The 19,319-nt window shown below is 41.5% G+C and overlaps 1 protein-coding gene across 1 annotated transcript in view; it reads left to right on the top strand.

Annotated features, from left to right (window-relative positions):
- LOC121284092 (glypican-6-like) overlaps nucleotides 1–19,319 on the top strand; it is a 1,135,979-nt gene that overhangs the window by 812,471 nt on the left and 304,189 nt on the right. The window contains exon 4 of the mRNA XM_041199159.1: nucleotides 12,875–13,040. Coding sequence (XP_041055093.1) covers nucleotides 12,875–13,040 — 166 coding nt within the window. The remainder of the gene's footprint in view (nucleotides 1–12,874; nucleotides 13,041–19,319) is intronic.

The following is a 19,319-nucleotide window of genomic DNA, read 5'->3' as shown; positions in this document are numbered from 1 at the left end:
ATGGACATTGGCTTACCCATAAATAGGTATAGCTGTAACACTTAAGCGGGAAAGGAACAGGGAATCTGTCACTCTGTTGAGCTGGCTGAAGAATAAACCAGATTGAGGCAAAAGACCAGCTTCATACTCATTCTTCCCTTATATACAATTATTGGAGTTAATACAAGTGCTGTCATGGAATTGGCCACCGCATCCACACTGAAAGGATGAGCTCCAAGCTCTGTGTGAAGCCCCCTGCCAAGTTGGAGCTGGACTCCTCTATGCTCCTTGACAGAAGCAACAGGTTCTCTGGCAGGCCTGCCAATGCACCAAGCCTTCCTGTGTGGATGCCAATCTGCCATTTTCCGCATGCTGCCCCATTGAAATCCACATTCGAGTTCTTTGCAGCAGAACTCATGTGTGATCTCATCCTCTGGGGCATTGGCACCCACTGGTTCCCTGGCCAGCTGTAACCCACTCATGCCTGCTGGCTCACCATGTGCAGATTCTACCTCTCCACTACCCTTTAAACTACCCACAGTGCAATATCTGAACTAGTAGCTGTGAATGCCAGATTGAGTGACAACATTTCTTCCTCCTCAGCTTTTCTCCTTCTAAGCATTCAGCCTCAGGCCTCACTGCCTGGCCAGGTGACAGTTTTTGGTTATTTGGAAGCATAAATGCATAAGAGCAGGTTTGGGTTGAGGGAAATGTGGGGAGGAGCATAGTTACACTATCTGGAGCGTGTAAATCATAACAGATTGTGGGATGAAGGTGAAGGGAATTTGAAGAGGTGAAATAAGTAGGACTATTTTGTCTCCCACGCTGACACTTCAGAGATGCCACTGGTCTGTAATAGCCACTCCAATTATTTCCAGCAGCATCTCCTCCTGGAGGATGAGGACAGGCAGTTGTGCCTGTCATCCATCAGTTACATGCTGCTGCTATTATTATGGGCTGCCTTGTCCTACAAAAGAGACAAAGTGTGTCACTGGGTGTGGTGCCATTTGTTTGGCTGATGTGCCTGCCACACTAAATAGCTAGCAGTTGTGAGATGTGAGTGTGTGGTTTTCATCATAGCTATGTTTGTGAGGGTGAGGTGAAGCATACAAATGTGAGGAATGTGAATGAAACGGATGTGGTGAATAGAGCAATGTGAGAGACTAGTGGTACAGTTGGTAGGATTTGGCATGTGAGGATGCATTTGCTTAGCATGAGCTCTTGTCTGTTGTCATTAAACTTTTTATAACACTGTATCCAGGTTCTTGGTGCCAGCCTGGTGGCATTAACCACCATGGCCAGCTGCCCCTACTGCCTGTTGATCACTTTCCTGGAGGAGTTTCTGGGGGAAGCAAACTCTGGCCTTCTGCAACAGTGATTCCAGTGTAGCATCCTCCCGATCTTCAAATCTTGCCCAAAGATTTTCAACTCCCGCTGCAGCAAGAAGGCACCTTAAGAGGTGAAGGTTGACTTTAAGTACTGCAGGCTTGCTTTAAGTGATGCAAGCCTCACAAGGACTTGGTTCCCCTGCTGATGTGTTCAGCTGCACAGCACTATCGTTATAATGAGCAAGCAGCATGAAATTTGCATGCTGACTGTGTCACTTCTAATGCGCTTGGGATAATTGCACATCACCATCCCCGTGCCGATTTTGGGACAAGTCTAATTTAGTCCCTTTATGTACAAATGTAATGTGTGCATTATTGAAATAAAACAAGGAAACTAGAGGGAGAAGAGTGGAGACAGAGGGGTCAACTGCAACATAATACAATAAAGACAGTTAAGAGAAACCACATCCTTTGGCTTACTTTGTGGATCATCATAATAAATCCTTCTGTCACACTGTGGTCATGTTACATGCAGTATAAGTTTAACTTCATTTACTGTAGGAAAGAAGAATTCTTATCACAATTTTTTGGGGGGATTGTAAGTGAAAAAATAAAGTTAATGGCATATTGGAGTGTTTTGGGACAAACTCATATCTTGGAACAATTGACTTTGAACATTCTGCTGCAGCGAGACCACACTGGGTCACCAGGGAAATTTCACACCCCAGAGCACATGTTATACCAGCAAGTTTTAACTATGTGCTTTCCTTTGTATTCCTTTGTCGATTTTGTTACAACTAAGCACCACTAATAAACTTGTAATAGCTAATGTAATTGGTGAGACGATTGTCAACCAAATGAATTGGTCATTGTGCCCCTTGCCATTTTGTGTATGACTGTGAAAAATATATGGCAACATTGCAACCTTAGCAGCAATGAATCAATCAACATTTAAGCAGAAGTACAACATTTATTTATTTATTTAAGCTACTTATGTGAACATGCATAGTGTGGCTTACGTTCTTTATCATTGAGAAACCAAAGTGAAAGCAGCGTCTTTGACATCACTGAGGTTGACAAAATAAATTGAAAGATTAAGTAAAGTCATTTAGTAGTACAGAACTTGAGTATTACTGAAAAAAGAGACATGTCTAAGCTCATTATTCCCTTTATGTACAAATGTAATGTGTGCATTATTGAAATAAAACATTAGGACATTTGCATGGATACCAATATAAGGGGGAAAACAACAGTTTATACCGTATGTGAAGAGTGCTGATTGGTTGGCAAGTGGCATTGCCATGGAGAATGCACTGCTGATGGTGACTGACAGTTAACTGCCAAGCATTGTTTGAAATTTAAGCCTTGCAGCTTGACCCTAATCAGTCAAGGCATTGTCCTGAGGATTGAAGCAGCAAATGGCTGTCACTTATTTTGCTTAACTGAAATAGGCGCAATATACATTCATATTATTTCTGTCTGCAAAGAACAGGGCCCTGTGTATTAATATATGTAGCTTCCAGTACATGCAAATGTGACACACTATGAGCCCAACTGACAATCTTAAATTGGTTGTCAGCATAATTCTGAGCACAGTAAGAACTATTTAGCAAATGTTGTCCAATCGCAGAATCACATCTAATGTTGGACAGTGTACTTTGAGTTTTGCAAGCACGGGCTTGTTGAATATGGTCTGTATCCTGCCCATTGCAAACAGCGGCTGGGACATGCTGTTTGATATGATCCGTCAATCTTTGGGTCGTATGGCCCACATACCTAGCATCACACTGGTACTGGGATTCATACACTACATTACTCATTTGTGTGTTAGGCAGAACATCTTTTTGGCTTGACTGCAACAACCTGTTAGTAGCAAATACCACTCGTGTGGCTACTGCATAATAGCTCCACCTGTTGCTCAAATTTTTGAGATATCCTGTCCTTCCAGGGTAATCTGAGGTAGACCGGACACTTTTCAGGGCTGAAAGTGATGGCCATTGGCCCTTTCATGAGTTTGCATGATATACAGTGCAAAATGACCTCATCAGGGTAACTATTATCCTGCAGGATGCCGATGATGCACCCTATTTCAGCATCAAGCTTGCATGGTGAACAAATGGCTCAGGCCCTCTTTACAAGATTGCCAATGAGACCAATCTTATGTCATGTGGAATTGTTAGGAGCCCAACGCGTATATTGACCAGTGAAGGTAGGTTTGTGGTAGACCGTGGTAGAGAATCCCCTGGCAGATTTGCCAACTAGAACAACAAGGAAGGGGAAGTTCCTTTGACTGCTCCATTTCAGAGGTGAATTCAAGCGCAGCACGGAGCCCATTAAGACATGTATGAAAATTGTTACATGCAGCTTCAGATTTAAGTATAGCAAACGTATCATCAACATATCAGAAATATACACGGGGTAGGAGGTTAGACGGCATTCATAAAACCATAGAACCATAGAACACTACAGCACAGAAAACAGGCCATTCGGCCCTTCCAGTCTGTGCCGAAATATTATTACACCAGTCCCATTGACCTGCACCTAGTCCATTACCCTCCAAACCTCTCCCATCCATGTATCTATCTAATTTATTCTTAAAACTTAAGATTGAGCCCGCATTTACCACGTCAGATGGTAGCTCGTTCCACACTCTCACCACTCTCTGAGTGAAGAAGTTCCCCCTAATGTTCCCCCTAAACCTTTCCCCTTTCACCCTAAAGCCATGTCCTCTCATGTTTATTTCTCCTAATCTAAGTGGAAACAGCCTACTTGCACTTACTCTGTCTATACCCCTCATAATTTTGTAAACTTCTAGCATATCTCCCCTCATTCTGCTACGCTCCAAGGAATAAAGTCCTAACCTGTTTAATCCTTCCCTGTAACTCAACTCCTTAAGACCCAGCAACATCCTAGTAAATCCTCTCTGCACTCTCTCAATCTTACTGATATCCTTCCTGTAGTTAGGCGACCAGAACTGCACACCAATACTCCAAAGTTGGCCCCACCAATGTCTTATACAACCTCACCATAACATCCCAACTCCTACACTCAATACTTTGATACTTTGATTTACGAAGGCAATCGAAGACATGTTTTCCTGGAACCCAACAAAGAGGTTTGTGAGAGCTGGGCCTCGAGGGGATCCCATTTTGGGATCTATTTGGGCATACATGGTGTCATTAAAACTGAACTCAACTGCAAGAGTTGCCGAATTCATAAGTTCGATGACTAATGATTCACGCAATGTTGGCAGGTCTAGATCACCACGATATAGTTCTGCAGCGCAAGTATCTATGGCTTCCTTAGGTAGAACATTGCTGAATAGGCTAGTAATGTCAAATGAACACATGGACATAGCATTGCTATTGATATGCAAGTCCTGTGTGGTCCTTGCAAATGTGAAGGAATCCTTCACCGTGTATGTGGAAAACTTGGTCAAAATTGGTTGTAACAATTTGGCCATCCATTTGGCTAATTCATGCTGTGCAGAACCAGCCATAGTTAACTGTCAGTCACCATCAGTGGTGCATTCTCTATGGCAATGCCATTTGCCAACCAATTAGCACTCTGTTCACATATAATATAAATTGTTCTCCCCTTATCTTGCTATTCTTGTAAATGTCCTTATGAGTGCAAGACAAAAAGCTGAGACGTGTCTCGTTTTTCAGCAATACCAAAGATTAAGTAAATTAAAAAGTGGTGGTTGGGTAACAAGGTGAAACGATTAACTAATAAAGTAAGCTGGGGGGAGAAAAGGTCATAAGACATTGCCCAGCTTTGATGAGCTGGGAGAAACTCTCCCTGTCAAAGTCCTTCAAAAATCAAGCTCTGCTCCTATCTTTATTTTTTTGCTATGCGATTCCAGGATCAGGAATGCCAGATTAAAGAGGGGGAGTGGGTGCCTTTAGCCCCTTCCCATGGGTACTTTTGTCTCTTTGTTTGCAGATGCTCAGCAAATCTGAGAAGTCTTTCTTCACTCACAAATCAGTACCTGAATTGTGCCAGTTGGCACAAAGCTTCAGCCACTGCTCCGAAGAGGGATCTTCAGCTGGCTAAAATAGCGAAGTTTACTGCCAGATGAATCCTGTCATATGGTTCTCTTTTTGCAGCAGCCTCAACTCAGTCACTGGCTGACTCTCAACCACAATTGCTAAGGCTGCTATTTGGAGGTTTTTTATTTATTCGTTTATGGGAAGTGGGCATTGCTGGCTAGGCAGCATTTATTGCCCATCCCTAATTGCCCTTGTTCAGAGGGCATTTAAGAGTCAACTACATTGCTGTGGGTTTATTGTCACATGTAGGCCAGACCAGGTAAGGACAGCAGATTTCCTTCCCTAAAGGACATTAGTGAACCAGGTGGCTTTTTATGACAATCGACAATGGTTTCATGGTCATCGTCAGACTTTTAATGCCAGATTTTTATTGAATTTAAATTTCACCATCTGCTGTGGTGGGGTATGAACCCAGGTCCCCATTGCATTACTCTGGGTCTCTGGAATACTAGTGTAGTAACAACACCACAATGCCACTGCCTCTTCATGATTATTTATGCTAATCTTCCACATAGGCAATTCTCCAACTTGCTCCATATCACTTTTAACATACCATATCAGTGACAAGAATGTCTTACAGATAATGGCTGTCATCAGCATCCTTCAACTACAACGGACATGCAGAAAATCCATTGAGGGGTGGGTGGTGTGTTGGCTTCATATGGTGCACTTCTGATGGCTGTAGAGACCAATCTGTGAGAGTTAGGTTCTGCCATAAGTGCTGCATATGGTGTGGTTATTAGATGTCATTGTTGGGTGTTTTTGTTTGGTGTTGGTGCCTGTTGCCAAGCCGCTATAGCCACTCTTTGACATGGTGGCACTTGGTGATGTTGCCATTTCTCTTTGCCATTGGCTAGTGTCTCCCAGATGTGAAAAATCAATGTTTAGGGCTTTCATGTCATGCTTGCAAGCCTTTGACGTGGAACTTTGCGCATTCTACTGGTTTTCTAACTCTGGCTACATCAGCATATAGAAAATCTTTGGGTATATGCCCTTCTTCCTTCCAGTGAACATGCCAGAGCCAGTGAATTCACCACTGCTTGATGAGCACCACTTGGGAGATTTCCCTTTGACAGGACTGCCACATTCATAATCTTTTCTTTTCATGAGATACCCGGAATGTGTCACAAACAGTGAAGATGAACGTTGCTGAGCTCCTTTTCTCGATAGCTGTGAGGCATCCATGTTTCACAGCCATTCATCAAGTTGCTGCAGAACACAGACTTCATAAACCAGCATCTTAGTCCGACGAGACAGTTTGATGTTATTCCATGCACGTTTCGTGAATTGGCCAAAGGTGTTAGCTGCTTTTACTGTGCGTGTATCAAGTTCTGCATAAAAGACAGATGATCAATCAGGTTGGAACCAAGGTAGAAGAATTTTTAAGCACTTCCTGCAGGGTATTATCTAGAGTGATCAAGCCATATACTGGTATGTGATTTTTAAAAATGTGTCTAGTATCTTCTCTATTGCAGGATGTTGATATTTCTGCTCAAAGTAACCTCAAAGTTCATCAGCAGCAGGAACCTTCAAGTTATTAAAGTTTAATTCACTGATTCAGTTTCTCCCTAGGATTGCCAGATGCCTCATTTTGAAATCAAAATTTCATACAACTGGTCTTTCCCATTGTGCATTTAGAATAGAAAAGCGCATTGACCTTTATTTATACTTTTTTCAAATTTAGGTTCTATAAAGTTGCTGGAATAAAACTGACCTAGCTTTTGGAAGATATTAAGTATAAACATTCCAGAGATTCCTTCAGCTATCACACTTGTTAGACCAACACTCAAATCCACAACAGGAGCATGATGTGACATTTGTTTAATGTCTTCAGATGCCTGCCTTTCATCTGATTTAATAATGAGTGGCACCAAAATGTCCTGGATCTTTCACTGTTAGTGGGGTTTCAGGTTTTTAAATCAAACTTCCAGCTGGAGCTCCATAGCATTTACCCCAAGGCGCTGCAGTATTATTTGAATCTTTGTTTCTAAATCATTGAGGAAATTGATAGCCAATGAACATGATAAACAATGTATCAACATTACTCTTTACCCCCTCCGTCCACCTGTTCATTTATGTCTTCTCTCACTTCAAGGTACTAATGACCCTTCTAATTTCCCTTACACTTCTGATATCAGCATGGCGTCATGCAATGATGTTCTTCATGAATCCTCCAATTCCCATTTTCTCTTATCAAAGGCATGCATCTTTGATACCCTGAACAGCACCCTATAATTCCTTTTAATTCCCTGAGATTGGGTTCTAATTCAAGCCCAGCTAACCTAGCCTCTCTTGTGCTCATGTGCTAATAAAAATTTCACAATTGGACAGCACTTGCTGAGCAGTCCTGTGTGTGCTAAGCATTATAATAACAACCAATTTAAGATTATCAGTCAGGCTCGCCGTGTGGCTCACTTGCACTAGAAGTTACACAAATTCATATGCAGGGATCTGTTCTTTGCAGGCAAAAGGAACATATCCAGGCATTGCACCTTTTTTTGAATTAAACAAAAGTGTGGAGGACAATGTTGTCTAGTGTGATACTTCAGCCAATCAGAATCAACTTGCCAGCCGGTCAGCATCCTTTTCTCATGCAGTACAAATTGTTCCTCTCTGTGAAATTTGGCACTCTTGCATCTGCCTTGATGAGTGCAAAACAAAAACCTTTGACAGCATGGCCCTGTTTTTTCTCCTGGATTGGGAGCACAGAGATGGGAGAACTCCTGACTCTATGAACCTGACCTTTAAAAATGGCCACCTGCAGTTCTGATTTTCATTCAGGAGGGCGAACTGGATTAGGAGTCTGGCCTGCTGCCCCCAGAACCAGCATGGAGGATACTGGGTGAGGAGGCAAGCTGGAAGGAAAGCCTGCTTCTGTGCTCTATCACTATGTTAACTCCAATAGCAAGATTGAAACAAAAGACAGCCCTCACCCCATTCCTTACCTCCCACATACTCCCCATGCTCCATCCATCCCAACATCCCCCACAACCCCGCCCATGGCCCCTCATCCGCCCCATCTCAACCCATGCCCCTCTACCCAGCCCCATGGCCTCTCATGCACCCTATTCCCCCACATCCCCTTGGTCTTTTGTACCCTTATGCCCACATATTGTCAATTCACACCAATCCATGATCTACTCACCATCCTTTGCCCTTACCACACCATGCCAACTCACCTAGTATCCTTTGATAGTTTGATATTTTTGGAAAAATTGACAGTTCTTTGACAGCTTTGACAGTTATTTGACGGCTTTGTCAGTTCCAATGAGTTCATACATTTTTACACACACTGATGTTTATTTTTACCAATCCCAAGGGGTGTCTTCCCTCTGCTAAAAGGTGCTTTACCTCACCCAAAATGGTACCTTACTTCTCCAAAGGAGTACCCTGGCTTTCCAAAAGAATCCACCAAGTTCAGACCAGCTCCTACCTGGTCTAATCTGCACATTCTGGGTTTCAGACTCCTGGCCTACCAAAATCCTACTTCAGTGGAGGCAGCTGGTGATTTAAATGGCCAGCTGCCTCCATAAACCATGCATGTGTGAACCCTGGCCTGATTCCAGTCCTACATCCTGAAAATAGGAAGTACTGTGTTCTGGCGTGGTACTTAGGATTTCCGGGCTCATCCGCCATTTTGCCACAATGAAGAGCCTCTCCATTATGGCGAAAATCTGGGCCCATGTCTCCTTTTTCAGTAGTAAAAAAATAACATTTGCAGATAGCATGTGACATTGTCCTTGCTTCAACTCCACTAGGATTTCCCGAATCCTCAGAGTGCAAAATTAATATCAGATAGGAACACTGAAGCTCTATTAATGTTGGTTAGGCAACAGGAAGCACATTAAACAGGCAAGAGAGGCCTGTCTGTTAAACACAGTGGAATCTCCAAAAAGGAAAGAAAGACTTGCATTTATATAGCGTCATTTATAACTTCAGGCTTCCTAAAGTGTTTCACAGTGAATGAAAATACGTAGTCACTGTTGTAATGTAGGAAAGGAGCAGCTGATTTCACAAAGCAAGCTCCCAACAAGCAGGAATGGAAAATTGACCAGATAATCTGTTCTTTTGTGATGTTGGTTTAGGAATAAATATTGGCCAGGATATTGGGGGGAATTCTCTGCTCGTCTTCAAAATAGGGCTGTGGGAAATTTTATATCGACTTGAGAGACCAATTGGGTCCCCAGTTAAATGTGTAAGGGAACATAAGTTCCATCTGCATACCATGGAACATGTGAACACCTGCTAAAATGGATTCCCATAGCTTGTTCTTTTAAGCCTTTCCCGGTCTGAAATATCTTGACATAGCTATATTTTGTGCCATATCATATACCTGATATTTTGTTTCCACTGCTGAAACTAACAAAGTGGAATGAGCCAAAAAGCAACTCGGTGGGTCCATACTTCTCACATTTTTTGAAAGAAATGAAATTGTAAACCTGTCACTTTTGCTTTTAGCCCCAAAGTATTAATCCTCAAAGGTTGATCTGAAATCAGATCCTTCTTTGAAGCCTGATTTTTTTTGACAGTGTGTGTTGTGAACTTAAACCTGATTATCATGCCTTTTAAGCTGCCTTCAGTTAACAGATGCCTCAGATAACCTTGTCTATGGACACTGAGGGCTAGCCATGCATTCAAGATTATTTATTAGAATTGAACCATGTCTATAAATAGTCTGCCACTGTCATAAAGTAGTAAAGGCAGAAGTCTGTGAGAAAGTCACTTGCCTTTTGTTTGCCAGTTTACTCTCATCCCCTTGACTCTCTTTTAATTCTGAAGGCCTCACTCTTTCATGGATACTGGTTGCCCTTGGGCACTTTCCTCAATAGCCATTCCTCATGTGTAAGCCCAGGCAGGAATTGTAATAGATATTCAATCATTGGGAGCATTGTAGTCGAATACAATCCATCCTAAACCCACCACTTGATGATGTTCCACTTTAGAGGCAGTGTCATTGATTTTGATGCTGCAGTGAGACATTTGGCTTTATTTTAACACAGGAGCACTGAGGCAGTTCAACTTGATGCAGCCCAACTAAGAATGAAATAATTTATCACAAACCATTTAATGCCATGCACTTCTGTTTTCCAAATAAGTAAGAATTTTTAAAAGTAAGAAATTACAACATTCAGAGGTTTGTTAAAATTTTCAGTGCAGGTTGGGAAGTTTGTTTTTTTTTGACTTAGTACATAGTATCATCTACATTTGCACTGGTCTGTTAGCTATAAACGTCTTATTGTTTTGTATTGCACTTTTTGTACTATAGCAGCCTGCCTTACAGCTACAATTTCATTTGCAGAAACCAAAACTGGTAGCCTTCTCTGAATGGAAGCCATTCTTTAACTTTCTCACTCTGATACAGCTAGTTTTGCCTTAGCTGAGTGCTTTAATTAATATTAATGAATAGCCAAGTTTGCGTCTGTTAAGGTACACTAGGCCTTCAGTGGGCAAATGCATTGCCTACCCATAAATGTTCACTAAAATGTGTCAGAATTTGCTGGCAAAATTCAGACTTTCATTTGGTCTTGTTCTGAGATTGCCTCTGAAAATCATGGATTTTCTTCTGCAAATATCTGGAGTTTGTGCATACATATCACACGAGTTGCAGGCTGTCTTGTGATTGGTATCTATCAGCAAGTATCAAAATAAAAGAATTGTTCTTCATGTTATACTATAATCCTCATAGATACCAACTGTTAGTTTCATTCGGGCAGTATTTGCAAAAGAATGCCAATGTTTTCTATTAAAAATCATACAGCTTCCATGTTGGTTTGTCATGAAATGTTGTGTGTACAATTTACATAGTTAGTCTCCACAATCTACCTCTCAAAGGGCAATATGTTACAGACAATGATCATGTAAATTTTACTGGAGAGCAGACAATGATCATGTAAATTTTACTGGAGAGAATAAGTGATGTAAAATGTATCAAATATAAAATGTATGATACATACATACCACCCATTAGCGTTTCTGTACGCTGCTGCAGATACAGAAGTAGAAAAGGCAATACTGTTAGAGAATAGTGTCAGAAATCACCGACTCACCTTGCAACTGCTAATGAATATGATATTATTTGTGGCATTCCAGAAACCATTTAAGGTTTCTATTGACAAGAAGAGGAATCTTACTAAATCTGAAAGCTACTGAGGAATCTCACTGATATCAGTGGTTCTTACAGAGGTCTTCAAGAAGTCATGGCATTTATATTGGATGCTTTAGAGGCCCACAGAGTAATCAGATAAGAACTCATTGCATCAACTGTGTTGATACTTGCAAACTTTGGTGAGGGGATGTGACAGGTGCAGACTGCTTTTCTGTGCCTAGCGTGACAGAAGACAGACAAACATTAAATTGCTGGATCCATGACACATCATCAAACAAAGTTTAAATTGTAAGATTCTGTGTGTAATGTTTGTAGTGGCCTGTGTGAAAGTGAGTAAGAAGGAGAACAATTACATAACAGCAGGAGAGGAGATGATGATAGGCCTCAACTTGGGGTAGTTCTTCTATTTTACCTTTCTCATGTCCATCCATCCCATTGTATGACAGCATGTTAAGGGTAGCCTCCTGCAAGGAAAGGCCTCTGATTTGTGTCTCTTAATCTAGTTGAAACCTATTGCCCCGACATTAAATTACCTTTTCGTGCAAGTAGAAAAGTGGACTTGAGATGTAAAATGAAGGTCCATCAGTGCAGTGACAGAATGTGCTGAACCTTTAGTCCAATCCATGTGATTCGATCAACTCTCAATCATTTAAACTCAAGGGAATACAAACAAAGTTGATTCAGCCTGCATTCATAACTTAACCCTTTATCTCCGGTATCATAACATGTCACTTGACATCGAGAGAAGCTTTAAGAGATGTTTTAAAAACATCATCTGCTTTCCTTTATTATTACCTTTATTGTAGGTTTTTATACCTGAAGCTAGGTGACTTCCTGTTACCCACAATCAGCATCACTTTGTTGCTAAGGCAAAAACATTATTTCTAACTCTAGTAAATGCTGAAAAAAACTCAAAGTAAAGAAAACTGTGGTTGCATTTGCAGCTCAATATTTTCTATTTAATGAACCTTGCAAACCAATGTGCACATTTCTTCTCACCTTGTTCAAATAATAAGCAGTTTTCAAAATGCTTTCCATTTATTCTCTTTTCCAGGATAGTGGAATTTATTGTGAGATTTCTTCATTTTCTTGTCTTTTTAAGTTTTAAATTCATGCATATAGATTGAAATAAAGGTCTATTGCCTTTTGCAAAATATAAACTCATTAGTGTTATATTCCCTGCACGGAGTATTATCCTTTGTAGAAGCTAAGTTATTGTGCAGTCTTGTAAGCAGAAAGCCCTTCATAAAATGGAATTAATTGGTGTGAATTGATTAGCCCTTTTAGAAATCAGCAGGTGGACTTCTGCCTGATGTCAGCTGACATTTCTGCATCACTTCTTGCAGCCTTTCTCATAGAAAACATGAGTTGTTGACAAGGAAATTAATTTTCTTTCTTTAATTCAATAGGTCATTCCAACACTAGGGTGCATTCGTGCACTAATGAAGATGATGTATTGTCCTTACTGCCATGGACTCCCCACTGTGAAACCTTGCAACAACTACTGTCTTAATGTAATGAAGGGCTGCCTGGCCAATCAGGCCGATTTGGACACGGAGTGGAACCTTTTCATTGGTAAGAACAAATGATACATCATTTTGAATAATTCATAATAATTACATTGGTTATGTGGCAATTTTTTTTAAAGGAAGCACAGAAAGTGTTGCAGTATACCTTTTCCTTGATCACCAAAAATGGCTAAGTGATGTACCAACTGCAGTCAATTGAAAGTAAAATCAGCCGGTGTGTAAGACAGGCAGCCAATCTAAACAAGTCATTTTTCCTCAAGTGGAAGAGGTGGAAATTGGCCCCGCCAGTCACTGACCTGCAAATTGAAATTTACTGACTTGTAATTTGCCTGAAGAATTTGCATGGGACAGCAATCTCCTGGATAATACAGGAAATACTTGAGTACTGCTTTCAGAAGTATAGTCCATGTTCCAGCCTCAGACTTCCTGTAAAGAATGTTATAGAAGATTTCCTTGTGAATAAATAGTATTTTAGCAGGTGATAGCTTTTGAGTGGCCTGAACATTACCTTCCAAGTTGCTGTACTGCCACGTGCATGCACACCTTACAGGGAACATTGCTTCCACACTTTCAGGCACACAATTGAGAGAAAACCAATCCTTGTTTTGTGCATTAGATTTGCAACAAAGGGTGACCTGTGCAGAAAATAAAAAAAAAAGACATTTGTATTTCCCTTTACCTTGCTCTTGTAATTTAACATAGGAGCAGGAGTAGACCATTCAGCCCATCAAGTCTGCTCTGCTATTCAGTGCAATCATGGCTGATCATCCACTTCAGTGCTTTTTTCCCATACCATCCCCATATCCCTTCATTTCATTGATATTTAGATATTTGTCAATCTCTTTAAACATACTCAAAGTCTGAACTTCTACATGTGTCAATGCATTATGTCCCGCAGAACTAAGAGGAAATAATATATTATTTTCTTTTTTCTAAGTTTAATTTGTTTGCAACCACTGGTAAGAAGCTCAGGAGGAGGATGAAAGCTTAGTTAGTCACCTTGCATTCTATCAATAGCTGCAGATGTGTGATTTGTTGCTTAGCAAAAAGGTCTTCTTCATTCTTCATTACAGCAGATGTGTTTCAACACAATGAATTAAAATAAACCACATTAGCATCTTATCTGAATGAAAAACCAGCAAGAAAAATAAAGCACTCTGGGTCATTATATCAATCCATTCAGCTCTGGAATTCGAGAGAAAAATTAAGAAAGGAATGGGTAATAAACGTTACCTGCACACAAAGTATCCGAGGATATACTTTTAGAACTGAGGCATGGTTGGTGATAAAACTCATATCAGCAGTTGAATTAGTTCTTCAATCCAGAGAGTGGTGAGCCTGTGGAACTCGTTACCACCGAAAGTAGTTGAGACCAAAACATTGTGTGCCTTCGAGAAGGAGTTAGATATAGCTCTTGGGGCGAAAGGTATCAAAGGGTATGTGGAGAAAGCAGGAGCAGGCTATTGAGTTGGATGATCAGCCATGATTATAATGAATGGTGGAGCAGGCTCGAAGGCTGAATGGCCTACTCCTGCTTCTAGATTCTATGTTTCTGTGCAATAATTATTGATCTGATGATTTATTTCCATCCAATTGTTTGTTCAGAAGTTGTACTTTAATGAATGTATTGTGTTGAGGCTTTCAGTATTTGCAATTTTGGACATTGCATTTATTGTGGGTTATTTGCATTTATGTTTTTTATTCTCTATGGAGGAAAATAGCAATGTTAGAAAGTATCTAATATGATGTGTGACACAAATTAAGTACATAAATTGCATTTAATAATAAAAACATCTTCTCCAGAATAAGAATCATTGTACATTCAATAATATTTTCCCCTCTGAGTGCTGCTGTTCCCTGATCAACTCCACTTCAAGAAAATGGCACAATTTGAGTTTATTCACCTGAGGTGGTTAGGGGGAAGGGTCACACAGTAATCATTCTGTTTAAGGAAATTAAATGATAATTTTAATGTGACTTATAAATGAATTATCTTTCATCCATCTGGTCTAGCTGCTGCTAAATACATGGGCAATCAGCCAGCTTTCAAATCACCACAGATATTCCTTATAGCTGAAGAGAGGCTAATATCACGAGGTGTGAATCTCCTTTCTAACTTCATAATGATATAATCCACAATCTTCTCCATCTGCTAAGAATTAAGTTGGGAATGGAGAGACTTGGGAATTGAACTTGCATTTGTCCTTCACTCAAAGGCAACAATTTTGAGACTGTGCTCTTGTCGTCTCACTTGCTGGGAACGCAGATTGGAGGAGCAGGCATGGAAGTTAACATAAAAGCAAAACACTGCAGATGCTGGAAATCTGAAATAAAAACACAAAATTCTGGAAACTCTCGGCAGGTCAGGCAGCATCTCTGAAGAGGCACAGTGTAAACGTTTCCAGTTGATGCCCTGTAATTCACACTGAAACATTAAGTTTGTTTCTTCCCACAGGTGCTGCCTGACCTTATGGAAGTTGTGGCACTACGAGTTATTCAATCATTGATGTTACTTGACCTTATCTTTGACTGTCCAACTCACACTCTTGTCAAGTGAGATGCCATGCCAATAGCTCTGAATAGTACGTTTCTTGTGCTAGTTTATCATTGTTGCATTACTCTTGAGGTTATTTTTTGAAACAAACTTTGTTTCAAAGCAATTATGAATTTGCATTCTCTGTCTAGTCAATCCTGCTGATTTCCATTCTTTCTGTAGGTCTGACAGACCTGATAATGAGGTGGTCATGTTTGACCCTATATATTATGCACAGCTTAAAGAAAGGAACCAGGCTACAAGAAGTGCAGTTGTCAGTCCAATAGAAACTCTCCTATACTTCTTGTTATACTTTAATTCCAGTAGAGGTGGCTTTAATAATATATATTTGTAGGAGTAGAGTTTACACATTGGGTGCAATTAGTGCCCTGGACCCACATTATTCGCAAAATGTTGCTATTTTTTTTCTAGCATTCTGTTACATATCATTAAATGTTAAATCAGCCATGAACCACCACAATCAAGTAGTGTTTAATAACACTTTTTAAATTAAAAATTTGTCAAAAAATATTCCTTGATACATTTAAGAAAGGTAACTTAAAATCACATAATCTTGTGCTAATACCAGTTGCTTCCAGACATGACTAAGGGAATGAAGGAGATCACACGGAGCAGAAAAAACTGCTGGAAGAGGGAGGAGGAGGAGGAGAATAGCTCAAAGCAGGAGGCCATATCCACTGAAGATCTTTAAAAGAGCAATCCTGTTGGGCTGAATTTTCCCCCCGTCAGTGGGGGTTGTGCTGGGTGGACAGGAGTGTGCACATCGCCATTTTATGTGTGTGGGCCTATTAGGGCCCGCGCAGCGCGACACACACCCAGAAGCGCTGAGCGCTCCCTGTGCGATGGGGGGTGGGGGGGGCGGTGTGTGTTCCCTGAGAGGTTCCCTGCGCTCTTTCACGCATGCATGCAAAAGAGCGCAGGGATCTCATTGAGGCACAGGTGCCTCAGGGAGATTTGTTGCAGTGCTAAAGTTTCAAATAAAGGTTTGTAACACTTTTAAAACATGCCCCCTCATGTGACACTATCACATGAGCTGGGACATGTCAAAGAATAGAAGTATACATTTTTATTACATTTTAGAACACTTCATGAAACATTATCCCGCCAGTGGATGAGGATTCATGAAAAACGCAAAGGCCGCCTGAGCTCTTCCCCTGCCTGCCAACCTTAAGGTTGGACAGGCAGCATTCTTAACAGCTTTAATTACTTTCTTAATGGCTTTAATAGGCCTTTGACAGTTCAGCGGGTGCACAGCTGACATGGCTGTGCGCCTGCTGAACTGACAATCTAAATGACGCATGATGCCCGATGTCACCGCGCGTCATTTTATGGGTTGGCAAGCAGGCTCTGCCCCCGCTCTCCTCTTTATGTCAACTTCAGTGAGGACTAACTTATGAGATGTCTTTGCTTCATAGAAGCGGTCGTGTGAAATCTGCCAACTACTGCCACCACAGCTGCAATCTCAAAGTAGGGCAAGGGCAGCATTATCTGTGGCTGTCAAAATGACCATGGTTCTTAACTTTTATGCATCCAGCTCTTATCAGGCTGCTGCTCGATATATAAACAACATCTCACAGATTGCAACACATTGCTGTATAAGGGAGGTCATTGAAGCTTCCTGTACAGAGAGAGACAGCTTATCTCACTTCCACTTGCCAGAGACAAGTAAGCAGAGCAAGCGTAAAAGTTTGCACAGATTGCAGGTTTCTCCATGGTTCAGGATCCATTGGCTGCGCTCAAATTGCCTTGTATGGGCTTCATATGAACATAGCATCTACGGGTATTTCACTCCTGAATGCGCAGCTGTTGTGTGAACACAGGTAACATATCATGTAGGTGAAAGTAGTCACAATTCCTTCATTCGCTGCAAGTCCCCTGCACTTGACCCACCACAGCAAGACACAGGTTGGCTACTGGATGCTAAGGGTTATTCACTCATGACATGGCTATTGACTCTGGTGCAGACCCCCTGCACATGTACACAGCAAGCATTCAGCGAGAGCCATAATGTCAGCAGAAACATTATATTGCGTACCATCGGCATCTTCAAACAACAGTTCCGCTGCCTGGATCACTCTGGAGTAGCCTAGAGAGCAGACTAAAGGGGTGCTGTGAATCCCCTTTCAACAATACTATCCAGAGCCTTGGTGGCAGCAGTTTTAGCTTGCAAGGCAGCTGTACCTTCCACTACAGCTTTCTAGCCCTTCTTAGAAGCTGTTTATTTTGCAATACTGTGACATCTGCCATCGGGCACTGTATCATGTTGGGTTTCACAGATGTCCTGATGGAGGTATGCTGTGCAGAAGAGCTAGTGTGTGACCTTGTCATCTAGCATGCTGGTACTTCCACTATCCTTTCCTCCATTCTGGTATTGTGCACTTTTGCCCACTATCTCATCACTTGCAAATTCCTCTCTTTCTTAGCCTCTAAAATATGTGCACACTGCCAATCTCTCAGGTGGTGGCTGCAAATGTAAGGTCAAGTGGTGGTATCTTTCCATCTTCACTGGCAAGACATATTGTGTGTCTGAAATGATAAAGGGACAAAGGTTGAGTTGTGGGGAGGGGAGACGAGAGATTAAGAAGTGCATGCTTACACCATTGGCAATTTGCAAGTTAAAAGCGGTTATGGGATGAGAGAGAAATGGGATGAGAGAAAGTGCATTGGGGATGCAGATACCCTCATCATATAACACTTCAACCCCACCAATGGCCACGGCCTCAGTGATGCCCCTTCCTATGACAACTAGCATTGTGTCCTCTAAGAATGTTAAAACATTGCAGGTATGCTTGTCATCCTCTACTTCTATGGTATTGCCTGCAGGTATGTGTCACCTCCTCTAGCAAGAAAGGAGGAGGTGTGTCAGTGGATGCTTTATTTTTCATTTATTTATGGGATGCAGACATAGCTGGCAAGGCCAGAATTTATTGCCCATCTCTAATTGCCCTTGAAAAGGTGGGGTGAGCTGCCTTCTTGAACTGCTCCACTCCATGTGGTGTCGGCACACTCACAGTGCTGTTAGGAAGGTAATTCCAGGATTTTGACCCGGCGACAGTGAAGGAACGGTGATTTATTTCCAAATGATGATGGTGTGTAGATTGTATGGGAACTTGCAGATAGTGGTGTTCCCATGTGTCTGCTACCCTTAAACATTTCTAGGTGGTATATTTGGAAGGTGCTGGAAAAGGAACCTTGGCAAGTTGCTGCAGTGCATCTAGTAGATGGGATACATTGCTGCCATTCTTTGCCAGTAGCAGAGGGAGTGAATGTTTAAGATGGTGGATGGACTGCTGATCAAGTGGGTAGCTTTGTCCTGGATCGCGTCAAGCTTCTTGATTGTTGAATAGTGACCAGTGTGTGTGCGCTGTGAGTTGTGGGTGTGAGGCTTGCAACAGTTCTAAGTGTGTGATGGTGAGGTAAAGAATGTGAATTGAAGGGTTGAGTACAGATTGATATTCATAGAAATAGTTGGCCGGTGGAATCGCTAGTGGTGCTGTTGACAGCATATGCTATTTGAAAATGAACTCACCTTGAGAACTTATATCAGATGGTCAAACACCTTCCTGCACTGATTCCATGTTCTTGGAGAAATATTGTTGGCATTTACCTCCACTATTACTTCCACCCACTTCCTCCTGTGCATCTGTCTGAAAGGCCTCCTGCTCTCCTCTCGAATGCAGCACATCTCTCCTTCTCTCCACTCCTTGCAACAGGACCTTTGGTGTATTGTCAGAAAGCCTTGATGCCCACTCTCTTGGATGTTCAGCCATT

This window comes from Carcharodon carcharias, chromosome 11 (genome assembly GCF_017639515.1).
Source record: "Carcharodon carcharias isolate sCarCar2 chromosome 11, sCarCar2.pri, whole genome shotgun sequence".
NCBI lineage: Eukaryota > Metazoa > Chordata > Chondrichthyes > Lamniformes > Lamnidae > Carcharodon > Carcharodon carcharias.
Note: the sequence above shows the minus strand (reverse complement) of the source record. Positions and strands in the feature narration are given on the sequence as shown.